Source organism: Paroedura picta, chromosome 1, assembly GCF_049243985.1.
Source record: "Paroedura picta isolate Pp20150507F chromosome 1, Ppicta_v3.0, whole genome shotgun sequence".
NCBI lineage: Eukaryota > Metazoa > Chordata > Lepidosauria > Squamata > Gekkonidae > Paroedura > Paroedura picta.
Genome location: NC_135369.1, coordinates 52,092,273 through 52,106,751, shown reverse-complemented (window position 1 = coordinate 52,106,751; position 14,479 = coordinate 52,092,273). Strand labels below are relative to the sequence as shown.

The 14,479-nt window shown below is 40.0% G+C and overlaps 1 protein-coding gene across 2 annotated transcripts in view; it reads left to right on the top strand.

Moving 5' to 3' along the window:
• Window positions 1-14,188, top strand: part of BICRAL (BICRA like chromatin remodeling complex associated protein) — a 60,295-nt gene extending 46,107 nt beyond the window's left edge. For both annotated transcript variants that reach the window (XM_077337948.1, XM_077337956.1), the window contains exons 11-12: window positions 3,907-4,009; window positions 10,586-14,188. In XM_077337948.1, coding sequence (XP_077194063.1) covers window positions 3,907-4,009; window positions 10,586-11,382 — 900 coding nt within the window. In that variant the 3' untranslated portion in view covers window positions 11,383-14,188. The remainder of the gene's footprint in view (window positions 1-3,906; window positions 4,010-10,585) is intronic.
• The last annotated feature ends 291 nt before the right edge of the window (window positions 14,189-14,479 follow it).

The following is a 14,479-nucleotide window of genomic DNA, read 5'->3' as shown; positions in this document are numbered from 1 at the left end:
GTCTGGCAAATTCCGGCTTCAGCCCCTCCTTCGGCCCAAAAAATTGACCATTTATATAAGGTTCAAGAAGAGGGATGCTCTTTTCTATTTAATCATCCAAAACCTTCCGTATTTTTGGCTGTCCTTCCAGGAAGAGGCGAAGCAGACCAACATTCTGCCTCCCTGGACGGTAGATGGTTAGATGCCTTTGGCCGTAAGGTTTATATGTCTTCCGCAGTGGGCACTCGGGTTTCTAATTTGCAAACTCTTATGAGCCGTTAGCAAGTGGTTCTATGGGAAAAATTGGAACCTTACCTGGCTGCACTGCCAGAGGACCAAAAACCCTTTGTGCAAGCTTTACTTATGGTGGGTAAAGACTTGGCAAGACAGCAGGTGAAGACAGCAAGACATGCTGTTGATTGTTTAGGGAGAATTATGAGGACTTCTATAGTCATGCGCAGATATTCATGATTAAAGAATTCCACCCTCTCCTCAGATATAAGATCTGCTCTGGAGGACCTTCCCTTTGAAGGGGTATATCTCTTTAGTTCTAAGATGGATGAAGTCCTTGAAAAGATGAGGAAATACCGTCTGCAAGCAAAATCTTTAGGAACTGGGTCATCTTCATTTGCCCAACCTAAATCTAAACGGTGGGGGCGTTCTTTCTATTGTCCTCAATGTTTTCAGCTTTTTGAACAGTGTGATACCAGACCATGGGATTTCTCCCCTTCACCTTATTTCCAAAAGGGACGTAAGAGAGGGGGAGGGCATAATCGCCAGAATATGTCTGCTAAGGACAACCGGGTGCAACAAACCCAATCTCAATGAGTGGTGGTTCCGTCTGTCACTGTTGGCGGTTTGTCTGAAAAATTACATGTTTGGAATTCTATTTCCCCTAATTCTTGGGTGTTGTCAATAATAAAAAACGGTTATTACTTGGAATTTTTAAATGTTCCCAGGTTTAATACTCCTTTGGTACATTGGGATTTGTATGAGCCTGATGTTCTATCAGAAGTGGCTGATCTTGTGAATAAAGGTGCTGTAGTACTTCTGGGCCCTAAACCTCCTTCACAAGGGTTTTACTCCAAATATTTTTGGTATATAAGAAAGATGGTGGAAAGAGGCCTATCTTGTAATTGTTTCATATTTAGCTAAATTGAAAGATAAGAAGTCTCTCTAGCTCCTCTATTAAAGTACACTTAGCTGCTATTTCCGCTTCCCATAATTGGATTAAAGGCAAATCGGTTTTTTCTTACCCTCTAACATCTACTTTTCTTAAAGGTTTAAAAAATATGTTCCCTCCGGTTGTACATGTAATTCCACAATGGAGCTTATCCCTTGTGTTGGAAATTGACACATAAACCTTTTGAGCCTTTAGCCAAAAAGGACTTGTCTTTTTTTATCATATAAAGTTGCCTTCTTGGTCGCTATTACTTCGGCTTGTAGGGTGGGAGAGTTGGCAGCTCTTTCTTCAGTACCTCCATTTTTACAAGTCTTTGTTGACAAAATTATGCTACGTCCTAGCATTTCTTTTCTCCCTAAGGTGGTGTCCAGATTTCACTTAGGCCAATTGCTGGTTTTACCAGTATTTTTTCCACATCCCATCTCCGACTTTGAGAGACACATGCACACTTTAGATGTTCAGAGAGCCAAACTTTTTTATTTCGATAGGACAAAAGAATTCAGGCAAGACAAATCTCTTTTTGTGTGTTTTCGTGGTGCAAGGAAGGGCAAGGCCGCATCTGCACAGACTATTTCACGCTGGATTGTACAAGACTATAATTTAAGTTTATAAAGCTTCTGGATTAGACTGCCCTCTGGGACTTAAGGCTCATTCAACTAGAGCACAAGCTTCGTCGGCAGCTTTTGCAGCGCATCTCCCGTTACTTGACATCTGCAGGGCAGCTACGTGGTCGACGCCTAGCACCTTCATACACCACTATTCCATTGATGTTGACTCTGGAAAGGACACAGCAATTGGGAAGGCGGGGTTACATTCAGTACTTCGCACATAGCCCACCCCAACTCCAATGATAATCATCTTGCTAGTCTCCCAGGTGAGACTGCACAGAAACCACAAAGATGAACACAGGGTTGCACTTACCTGTAACTGTTGTTCATCGAGTGGTTTTCTGTGCAGTCACACAACCCTCCCTCCATCCCTGCTGGGCTGCTATGTATTGATTAACCCGCTTAGTGGCAAGGGGAAAGGACAGAGGGGAGAGTACTAGCTCTTCTCACATAACGTGACTTTGGGCGGGAAAATCACTCTGAGGGGAGGGGCTAGCACTCTTAGAAGACTTTTGAGCTTAAGCTGGCAAGTTTTTTCTCTGAGGCAGGCCTGCAAAAGCGCAGAATCCAGGTGTGACTGCACAGCAGACCACTCGATGAACAACAGTTACAGGTAAGTGCAACCCTGTTTAACTATTGTTCATTGAGTATCTTCTGTGCAGGCACACTTTTGTCCTGCTGCATGCTTTGACTTTGGCAGTACTAGAGGTAGTGAGGGTGGAGGTGCTGTTGCACAGGAGCATGTGATCCCTGAGTGGGAACAAGATTGTGGTGTGCACAGCACCCCTTGGAGGCTCTTAGCTGTAAAGGCCTCTCTGATGCCAGGCCTGCTCATGCACAGTCCCCCATGTATGCCTGCACGTAAGGTACTTGATGAATAATTTTGTCTTCACATTTAATACCATATTCCATTAATCTAATTACTGTTTTGTTTCTGGACTTTTTAGCTGTAAAATTAGTAGTTCATAAAACAATTAGGGCATTATTGCAGTGTTCTTTCAATTTGCGGTGGCCATTTGGATGAATGTTTCACAGCTCTTTCTAATGCAGCAAATATGTTTGTCTTCTCCCTTTCAAAAATTATTCACATACATGCTATCCATTTACAACTTTCATTTTTCATAGGCACCTTTTAAAAACATTTTCCTCCCTGTTTTGCATTGGTCTTTTTTGCAGCACACATATTCACATACTTTTCAGATTTGGCAACCAAAGATTTCAACAATATTCTTTTAAATATAATAATATGGGCACACACGTGGGAGTGTGTGCAAATCTGACCTTTTTAGGAATATAGCTAAAACTATAAAAAACAGCTTATATACATTCTCAGACTACCTATTTCACAGGTTGTTCTGAGGTTAAAATGGATAACGGAAACAATGTAAGCTTCTTTGGTTCCCCACTGGGAAGAAAGATAGGGTATAAATGAGATGAATAATAATGGATAATATATAAAATTATATATATTTATATATTTTATATATATATATATATATATATATATATATATATATATATATATATATATATATATATATATATATATATATATATATATATATATATATAAAGTTATATATATATATAAAGTTATATATATATATAAAGTTATATATATATATATATATATATATATATATATATATATATATATATATATATATATATATATATATATATATATATATATATATATAAAGTTATATAAAATGATAAGCATAGATATGTGGCATATCCCACAAAACTCACGTTCTCCATAAGAATGACAAACAATCCACTGAAAAGTTTAGAAATACTAATTGTGCTGTTTTACTATAGACTTTGTTTTATTTGCATATGAGGTTAAGACTACAGTCCTCTCTCCTCTTGGGAATGGGCCCCATGGAATTCAGAAGGGACTTGTGGGCAAAATTTAACGGAATATGATACACAGCACTTAGTGATGGAATATGATGTTCTTATAAAAATAATTTTATATATACTCGCATTATCATCATATAGGCAAGAGTACACCATTAAACATAATATTACATGTTATTGTTAGGAAACTTGTACTAGGTTCTATAAATATATATATATATATATATATATAAAATTTATTGTTTATGATATTAAAAGTGATTTTTTTTTCAGAGGATAAATCCTTCTGCAGAAATGGTCATGATTGACAGGATGTTTAACCAGGAAGAACGACAATGTTTATCCCGGGATAAACGTCTTGCAATAGTAGATCCTGGTAAAAAACTAATTATCTTCAATACTTTAAATCTTATATATAGATGATTTTAAAATGTATGTCTGTATTCTTCCAACTCACTTCAGTGAGTCTCAATAATAGAAGGAGTAATACATATGAGGCAGTATAATATTTCTGAAAATGTTATCACCATAGGAAAAAATGCTTGGTGTTTTTGTAGGGGATCCCTAGGCTTTTGAGTACAGTTGAAATATATGCAACATTGACTTGCTTGTCAAACTGGCATCATATCTGCCATTTTAAGAACAGGAGGACTGCTTTCTTAAGCACACTGAAGAAGGAGTAAGTCCCATTGAACACAATGGGATTTTCTTCTGAATACTTAACCAGTGTAACCTGCCACCCCCTTGAACCTTCACAGAATTAGCCTCTCCATCAGATGGCTATCCAGCCTCTGTTTAAAAATTTCCAAAGATGGAGAACTCACACCGCCTGAGGAAGCCTGTTCCACTGAGAAACTACTTCTGGGTGTTTAGACAGAATTTCTTTTGAATTAATTCCATCCCATTGGTACTGGTCCGTTCCTCCAGGCAAGAGAAAACAACTGTGCAAATGAGAACAAAAATGGGCAAATGAGAACAAGATGCAGTATAATAAAGATAAGTGTAAAGTTCTACATCTGGGTCAGAAAAATGAAAAACATGCCTACTGGATGGGGGATACGCTTCTAGGTAACACTGTGTGTGAACGAGACCTCGGGGTACTTGTGGATTGTAAGCTAAACATGAGCAGGCAGTGTGATGCAGTGGTAAAAAACGCGAATGCCATTTTGGGCTGTATCAACAGGGGCATCACATCACATCAAAATCACAAGATGTCATAGTTCCATTGTATACGGCACTGGTCAGACCACACCTGGAGTACTGTGTGCAGTTCTGGAGGCCTCACTTCAAGAAGGACGTAGATAAAATTGAAAGGGTACAGAGGAGAGGACGAGGATGATCTGGGGCCAAGGGACCAAGCCCTATGAAGATAGGTTGAGGGACTTGGGAATGTTCAGCCTGGAGTAAAGGAGGTTGAGAGGGGACATGATAGCCCTCTTTAAGTATTTGAAAGGTTGTCACTTGGAGGAGGGCAGGATGCTGTTTCTGTTGGCTGCAGAGGAAAGGACGCACAGTAATGGGTTTAAACTACAAGTACAATGATATAGGCTAGATATCAGGAAAAAAAATTCACAGTCAGAGTAGTTCAGCAGTGGAATAGGCTGCCTAAGGAGGTGTGAGCTCCCCCTCACTGGCAGTCTTCAAACACACTTTTCTTGGATGCTTTAGGATGCTTTGGGCTGATCCTGTGTTAAGCAGGGGGTTGGACTAGATGGCCTGTGTGGACCCTTCCAACTCTATGATTCTATGATTCTCTATATGGCAGTCTTGTAAATATTTGAAGATGGTTATCAGATCCCTTCTCAGTCATCTCCTCTCCAGGGTAAACTGACCAAGCTCCCCCAACCTTTCCTCATATGTCTTGGTCTCCAAACCCCTCACCATCTTTGTTGCCGTCTTCTGGACATGTTCCAGTTTCTCTACATCTCTCTTCAACTGTGGTGCCTAAAACTGAACACAGTACTCCAAGTGAGGCCGGACCAGAGCATAATAAAGTGGTGCCATCACCTCCCGTGATCTGGACATGGTACTCCTTTTGATACAGCCCAAAATCCCATTTGCCTTTTTAGCCACTGAGTCACTCTGCTGACTCATGCTCAGTATATGGTCTACTAAGACTCTTAGGTCCTTTTTGCACATACTACTCCCAAGACTAATCTCCCCCATCCTATATTGGTGCATATGTTTTTTCCTACCTAAATGCAGAACTTTACATTTGTCCCTGTTGGATTTCATTTTATTCAGTTTAGCCCACTTCTCGAGCCTATCAAGATCATCCTGTATTCTGATCTGTTGTCTGTTGTGTTTGCTACCCCTCCCAGTTTAGTATCGTCTGCAAATTTAATAAGTATACCCTATAATCCCTCATCCAAATCATTTATAAATATGTTGAACAACACAGGTCCCAGGACAGATCCCTAGGGCACTCCACTTGTCACTCTTCTCCAAGAGGATGCTGAACTGCAGAAGACAGCCTGAAACAGCTGAGTGGCTGGGATGCATCCCTACCAATCAGCTGTTTGGGGGGCTTTTGTGAGGAACAGAGCAGGGTTTTAAAGGGAGTTCCTTTAAATCCATTATTTCTGCTGATCCACAAACTACCTCAAACTGCTTTAACAGTTTATGGAAGTTAGTGACAGTAAATCCTTCATGAACTTCTGTTTCTGAGATTTTTGCTGCCTTATCTTCTAACTAAGTTTTTGTATGTCCATGTAGCATGGGATGTGGTCAGAAGTGTTCCTCTGTTTATTGTCTGTCTTGCTGTGCAGCCCTACATTGGAATGTGGGCGACTGTTTGTGTATAGGAGAAGATTTTCCAGCTTAAAAACTCCAAAGGGGCCGCTCCGCAGCTGAACCATGCATGTTTTGTTTTTCCTGCTGGCTGTGCCACCTGACCTGTAGGTGGAGTGCCCCCATCCCTGAGAAAATTAGTCGTATTTTCTAGGTCCTCCATTATTGTTGATCTCTTCCTCGTAAAATGGCCATGAAGGCTTTATTCAAGAAATGTGGTCAGCGTGCAGTTAAGATGCCACTATCTGACGAACTTGACCAGTGCCTTCTCTGCTTAGGAGAAGGGCACAACATTACAGCTTGTGTCAGCATTTCACAACAAAGGTGAGGTCTGATAGGATCGCGGCTTAAAGCAGTATTATGGGAGAAAGCTCTCGGGCTCAGTCCCATTGAAGGCAGCCACGAATCTCAAGGCTTTGGTTCTGTCTGCTTCAAAGATACCGGTGTCCAGACTGCTGTCAGTTCATTCAGTAGGCTTGATCCCTGAGCCCACTGCCAAGATGTTGAGGAGACTGGCATCTATGGCATTTGAAACCCCAAGACTGACCCAGACACCTGTCCCACCATTGAACGAACACATGTCTATGTTGGAAGAACTGGCAAAGAAATCCCAGAACTCCAAACATAGGGATACGCATTATCAAGAATAGACACCCATTGTTTCAGCCCCCTTGGTTCCGAGGGCAGAAAACACCTCCACTACGCTAAACTACCAGCATACATTCTGGAGAGGAGGAGGAGATGACTATGTCCTTGGGTCAGGCTCAACCTCTACCTCCTTCTCCTTCTCCTCCACTCCTCTGGAGACTAATGCCACAGGGCCCTTTGAGGGTTCCCTAGTTTATAGAGAATGGGACCATCCCATCTCTGATGAGAACTTTGAACTGACCATGGACGTTGTTGAAGGGTCTTTGGTCCCGATGCCCTATGATTGCGGTTTTGGATCCTTCCATGAGAGAACGTCTGATCAGGTTGGGGGAAACCCTGATACTTTTTCAGAGCCATCTCCAGATGATACTATCTCAGACAACACTGCTGTACCCCTAGTTAGGACTATAAAATGTATAATGAACATCTATTGAGTATGGCAAAGGGCCTCGATCTTGATGTCTTGAGTTCAGATTCATGCCCTAAGGATAAATACTTAGTCGATTAAACTCTAGTACACCTTAAATGGTTGCGCTCCCAATAATTCAAGGTTTTGACGATTTCAAGACTTACTTGGAATCAACCGGCGGCGGCCCAGGCTTTCCAAAGAAGATTGACACTTTATACTGGGTAAAACCTGACTCAGCAGAGTACTTGCATGTGCACCCACTTCTTTCCTCTTCCATTATAGATGACATGCAGAACAAACAGAAACCAGACCAGCATTCAGCTCCAGTAGACCATGAGAGCTGATGGCTTGACACCTTACACAGAAAATCCTACTCTTCATCAGCTTTAAATTTTAGAATTGGTAACTACCAAGCTGTCTTGAGTGCTTACTAGCTTTGCCAATGGGAAAGTTTAATTAAATACATTGATCCACTTCCAGAGAAAGCAAAGAGTTTGGTTAAAATGATCAATCAGAGGCAATTAGGACCTCCAAACAGGGCATAAACTCTGGAAGACAAGCTGTGGAAATGGCTGTCAGATCTATGACTTCAGCCATTGTTCTTCTCAGAGACGCATGGTTCCAAAGTACATCACTGCCACTGGAAACTAGAGTGAAAGTAGAAGACCTTCCTTTAGAAAAAAACCTCTTTATTTGCTCAGACTATGGATTAATTCCTCCCCATGCTGGTGGCTACATGATTCTAAACAATGGATAGGGGTCCCTCCGGGAGTATGGTCCCTGGATATTAGATTTACCATTGATGCTTCCCTGGAAGTGTGGGGAGCACATTGTGAGAGCAATGAAGCCCAAGGTTGTTGGTCCCCGCTAGAATCGTCCCTCCATATTAACCTATTAGAACTATGAGCAGTTTGTTTGGGCTTATCTTCCTTTGTAGATTGGTAACGCATGGACAATACATTGGCGATGTATTATCTCAACAAACAAGGGGGCACATTGTCTCTGGCTGTACAGGGAAGCCATCAGCGTCTGGACAGAAGTCACCATATTCATGCAGACCTTCGAGCAATTCACATTGCTGGGGCCCTGAATAAAGAAGTAGACAGATTGAGCAGGATGTTCCCAGCTTATTACGAATGGGTCCTGAACCCACCATCTTCGACACCTGGGGTTACCCAGACATAGATCTCTTTGCCAGGGCTTGGACCACTAAGTTTTGTTCACTGGGAGGAGTAGACCAGGGATTCCTAAGGGATGCTTTTCAGCTGACATGGAATGCAGCGTTCTTTTACGTCTTCCTGCCTTTCCTGCTGTTACCCAGGGTGTTTGCCAAGATGGAGGTGGAGGGTATTGACGCAGTTCTTATTGCCCCCTATTGGCATTGCCAGCATTGGTTCCCCATAATTCTCCGGCTTTCCAATGTTCCAACTCACACCTTCCAATTGTACTCAAGCCTCCTCGGTTCCTGTGGATCTGACCCATCTACATTTAACAGCATGGCTTGTTTGCCTGAACATGACAGTCTCCCACTAAGCATTTGTCACGTTTTGATGCGCGCTAGGAGGAATTCTACCAGGTTTTCCAATGGCTGTAAATGGGCAAGGGAGAATGAGGTTTATCTCTTCACGTGAACACTACTTTGCATCCTCTCATACCTTCTGGAGTTAGCCAGAACAGGCCTATTGTTGTTATCAATCTATACCCACTTGTCAGCCATCACAGCTTATAATTGTGAGGTGGATGGGCGATCTGTGTTTATACACAAATTAACTAAGGTTTTCTTGAGGGATTTGACCAGTCTGTACCCCGCCCCCCCCCAGAAAACATCCTTTACCACAATTGTCACTGGACATCGTTTTTACGCATTGATGAAAGCCCCATTTGAACACTTGGCATCTGTACCTTTGAATTATCTTTTCATGAAAGTGGCCCTTTTAGTTGCTGTCACTTTGGCCAGGAGCATTGGGGAATTAGAGGCCCTTTGGATCGACCCACCTTACATGAGAGTATTCCCATCCAAGGTATTCTTACACCCCAGTTGGGATTTCTTACCCAAGATAGTTTTGAAGTTCCATTTGACTCAGGATATCTTGCTCCCTGCCTTTTTTCCTAACCCATCGTTGGACGCAGAGAAATCATTACATACATTAGATGTTCTGAGAGCCATCCTTTATTATATTGACAGAACAAAAATCTTTAGGGATTTGCAGTCAATGTTTGCCTGTTATTGGGGCCTTAAAGAAGGGATACCGGGCCTCAGCCCAATCCATTTCTTATTTGATGGTAGCGGCTATACAGGCTTTGTACAGAGAATAGTCTCTCCCCTGCCCTTTGGATCTCCAAGCCCACTTGGTCAGGTTGCATGCCACTTTTGTGGCCTTTTCCAGGAGGATCCCGATGGAAGACATATGTTGTGCTGTGACGTGAGCCAGAGAGGAGAGGTTCATTAAGTATTGTGCATTGAACCCTCAATGAAAGCTAGCTTCTTATGGTCCTAATGTGGGGCTGCACAGCAAGATGAATCGATGTCTTGTGTGCAAACGTTGTTCAACTACATCTTGTGTGCAAACACACATTCTCTCCCTTCCTATCCCATGGTGAGCCCTCAATTTGGTTGTCTGTTTCAAATAAACCATTTGGTTCACGGTGATTCAAGGAACTGAGGGACGGGGTGCTCTGCCTACAGTCAGGTGGTACAGTCTGCGGGAAAATCTGCACATATGTGGTTCGGCTGCAGAGCGCCCCCTTTGAAGTTTTTAAGCTAGAAAATCTTCTCCACAGCAGGCCTGTGCATACACAGTCCCAATGTGTGTCTGTACACAAGACTATGTTCAGACACAACAATGAACAATACTTACAGGTAAGCAACTCTGTTTTCTCATGTAGAAATGCTTCTGCCAAAGGAGCAAGAGCTTGCATAATTGATTTATTTGAAAAAAAAATAGTTTTTTTCTTCTGTGGTTACTCATAGTGGCTAACACAAAAGTCATAAAAATACAGAAAAGGTACTAAACCAGTTTACCGCTGCCATTTCCCACCACAGTTGAACTCTTGGCTTAGCATTATCCTTCAATTTTGTACTGAAATATTTGTTTTCAATTTCAGATGGTTTTCTGGCAGACTTCTGTTGTTCCTCCACACAGTTTGATACAGTCTCTGATGAAGCACACCCTAGAGAAAGCGATCCTCAATCTAGCAGAACTTCGACTTCTTTGAACCAGACTGCTAATACCATAACCAGAGACAAGTCAAGTTTGAGCACAGCAGAGTCCTTAAATCGCAACAAACTTCATGTAGTGCCTAACAATATTTTGAGCCCACAACAAGGAAGCATTTCTGTTAAAAAATCAGAAAGCCTCACAAAAGCTTTAAAATTTCAGAAAACAAGCTGCTCTCCTGAAAGCCAGCACATTTCTGCTTCTGAACAAAAATTAGCTGGTAGAGACCCTTGCAAGTCTCATGAAAACTGTTTAAGCTCTGAAGATCATTCAAGGTCAAAAACTTTATCAGGTACAGATCATGGTACGCATAATAAAACATGTCAGAATCCAGGTGAAGCAACATGTAACCATTCCCTCCAAGACAAAGCTCCTCGGAGTTCTCCAAAGAATGAGGATTTGCATCCAGATGACTTGAAAGGCTTGGGGGAACCCCCAAAGGATTTGCTGCTCAATAAGAGTTTAGAGACTACATTCAAAAACATACTGGAACTGAAAAAGACTGGGAGACAGCCACAAAGTGAGGCAACTGGCAGTGGCTCTCTAGAATTAGAATTTCCAAACTTTTCACTTATTGCTTCACAAGAAAACTGCCTGGAGAAATTTATTTCAGACCACAGTGAAGGAGTTGTAGAAACCGATTCTCTTTTAGAAGCTGCTGTAAATAGTATCTTAGAGTGTTAATAGTTGCAGTACCATGGACATATTTCTTTTAGAAGCCAATGTGAATGACACAAATGCAGCCTGACATATGTCAAAGGTTACCCTTTCTAAAGTAGATTCTGTTCTGTGTTTGAGAGCAATACTCATTGTGGTTACAGTGAGGTATCTAGTAATGTAAATCCTTGAGAGAAAGCTGTCTTGTAGGGCCTACACATTGTGATACTGCTCGTGCTAATTGTTTTGAAAACTGTTTAGTAAGACTGCAGTTCACTAGGCCCTAAGTAGCAAGGTAATAAACTGACAATCACAGTCTAACAACTGGTTTATTAAAAAAAAAAGGTTAAGAATGTTATATTCAATGGGAAGGACCGGACCAGCCCATCGCCCCACATAAATAAATTAATTTTAAAGCTCACAGTTTGCAGTTAAGAAATCTCACAATACCTCTGTTTACATGTGTCTAGAATTTGGTTTTGGAAAAAAAGATTTTTTTTTCAAGGCTTTATAGTTTTAAGTGCTTTTCTGTTATTCAAGAAGCAGAAAGAAACACATTACAGATGGCGAGTTTAGTCCATAGAATGACAATATTTCTCCCTGAAGCATGGCATGAAATAGTGCATGCCATACTGAAAACTAGAGGGTAAAACCTGTAAAACAGGAGGCTAGGAGACATCCATTAATGCTACATAAATACATAGAAATGTTGATTCTTGATGAAAAGGTTTTGCATTTTATAATCCATCTGAGTCTTTCTGAAATGGTATCAATGTTTTTCTAGACCAAGTGTCACAAGCACTTTTATTTGGAAATTGTGTTATTATAGTAGTGGTTTATACTTTATACTTTAAAGAAATATTAGCCTTAATCTAAACAGTTTAAAGGCAAGTGTTTTTTTTTTGCTTGTTTCTGCTTTTTGCTGCTCAAGAATGTTAGTCTTCTTTAGCAGCAGTCATAATTACCAAAATATGTACAAACCAAAGTTAATCTGCTATCCCATTAATTTTTTTTATACCTGAAGACATAGAATTCATACTCTAGAGCCAAAGGAACTCCATGCATGGTGTACATTTGGCTGGCAGTCATGTTGACAATATTATATTATTTTAATTTATTCTTTTAAATCAATGGTATGCTCCTTTTATGCTGCCTGCTTCTGTCATCAGAACTGCTAGGCACACTGGTTTTGTGCCATCAAGAAGAAGGACGTGGCATGTGTGCTTGCTCAGAAAGACACAGCTGTATGGTTTGTGAGGCATGCTCTCTGTAGCTTTCCCTCAGCAAAAGACAAAAACGTTTAAAAATGTTCTTGTCAATTTCATGAGCATGCAGAGGCCTTGATTCTATGTCTTCTGTGTTCAGACAGGAGCTGGATGTGTTTCTTGATAATGGCAAAAGTAGGGAACTCCTATTCATATGGAACTCCTTGAAGCTTTTCAATGCAATAGGAGTAATGAACTGTGGTTGTCAGTCAGATTGCCAGAGTGCCCAGAACAAAGGGCTGAGTTTTGCTTTCCTAGGTTCAGCTGAGTTGTAGTAATCTAAAGGAGAGTAAAATATGGCTCTTGCACATCTGTCAACACAGAAGCCCTAAGCAACACAAAGGAATTCTAAAAAACAATGTAACCTGAAAAAAATAGTAATATCCTTTATTTCAACATGAACAGAAGTATGGCAATCGTTTCTGTTTATATTGCCACTTAAAAAAAAAGTGTGCCAATCTTAAAAATTACAGTTCCTCAGTGACTGTGATTTGGAAGATTTTGCATAATGGCTTGGCATTGCCACTTTGTTTTATTTTTCCTTTCCCTCAAGATTCATAGAACTGTAACCATAATGAGATGTCTAGGAAGTAGAGTGTATCTTGCACCAGTTGCATAGATCAGTTGCTTGGATGAACAATAAATTGGACACATATTGATAGATCCTGCTACTTTTGGTTTTATCTGGGAGTAGAAAGTTTCCATCATTTGTACAGAATATTCTGAACTTATATACCAAACCAAAACTTACTCATCTTGAATCTTATATTGAAGTTTACTTTTCAGAAAAATTATAGCTGAAGCATTGGAACTGCACTTCCATCTATGTGGATTAAATTACAGCTATGTTTATCCCAACATTTTATGCTGGGAGCCCTCTGAACAAAGTTCAGCTAAATTAACCTGGGATAGCTAATGTATTTTATTTATTGAACTTCGTTTTAAAGCTCTGAATATTTTAATTGATAATGCAGTAAAAATATTTTTGTTTGTTGTTTTTAAAAAGTGTGAATTTGTTATGCAGCCCATGGTTCTAAATCCAGTGAAGACCATTTATTTGTGCTTAATTGCTTTGTAGAATTGGTCTATTGACTTCCTGGATATCTCTCCATACTGTCTAAGGTTTAAAAAAAATTTCGGCTAGCAACTACGAAAAATACCTGATTTGAAAAGGTCAGCGTAATTTATCTGTTAGACTTGGGAGGCCTTACAGACTGACTTTAATGAAAGAGGATGTGTCACTTATTGTCAGTGTGGTATGGACTTTATTTGCTTAAATACTTTCATTTGTATAGTATGTCTCACTTGAAATTGCTTTGTATACATTTTGTAAAAATATTTATAAAATGTTTTGTAAAAAAAGTATAACAAATTGCAGTTTATTTTGTTATGTTAGATAAATACTGTTAAAAGACAAGTTGGGAAAATATATTGTTAACCCATGGATAGGAAATGTTTAGCTGAAGACTACAAGTTGAAACAACCATTGCAATACAGCCAAAGATTTGGGAAAAAAATTTGTTATCTGTGATTGTGTTGATTTAAACAAGATGAATAGCTAGGTTTTCAAAACTCTTTAAAATGAATTTGGATAACACAGTTGCAAAATATTATTTGCTATATATTTATTATATAGCAGATTATTACAAAATCTATGAAATAATAGATTTACAAAAGCAAAATTGTATTCTGTACATTGTCATTTAGCTTATAACTTTAATGCATTTCTGTCCAATTACGGTAAGCTTTTTTTCTAGTGTTGAATCACCTGGCTCAACACCAGGTGCAATACCAAGTCTTTTTATTCTGGAGAAGGAAGGTACTTTGGTAGCCTTCTTTACTTTTCAGTCATCTCTTTA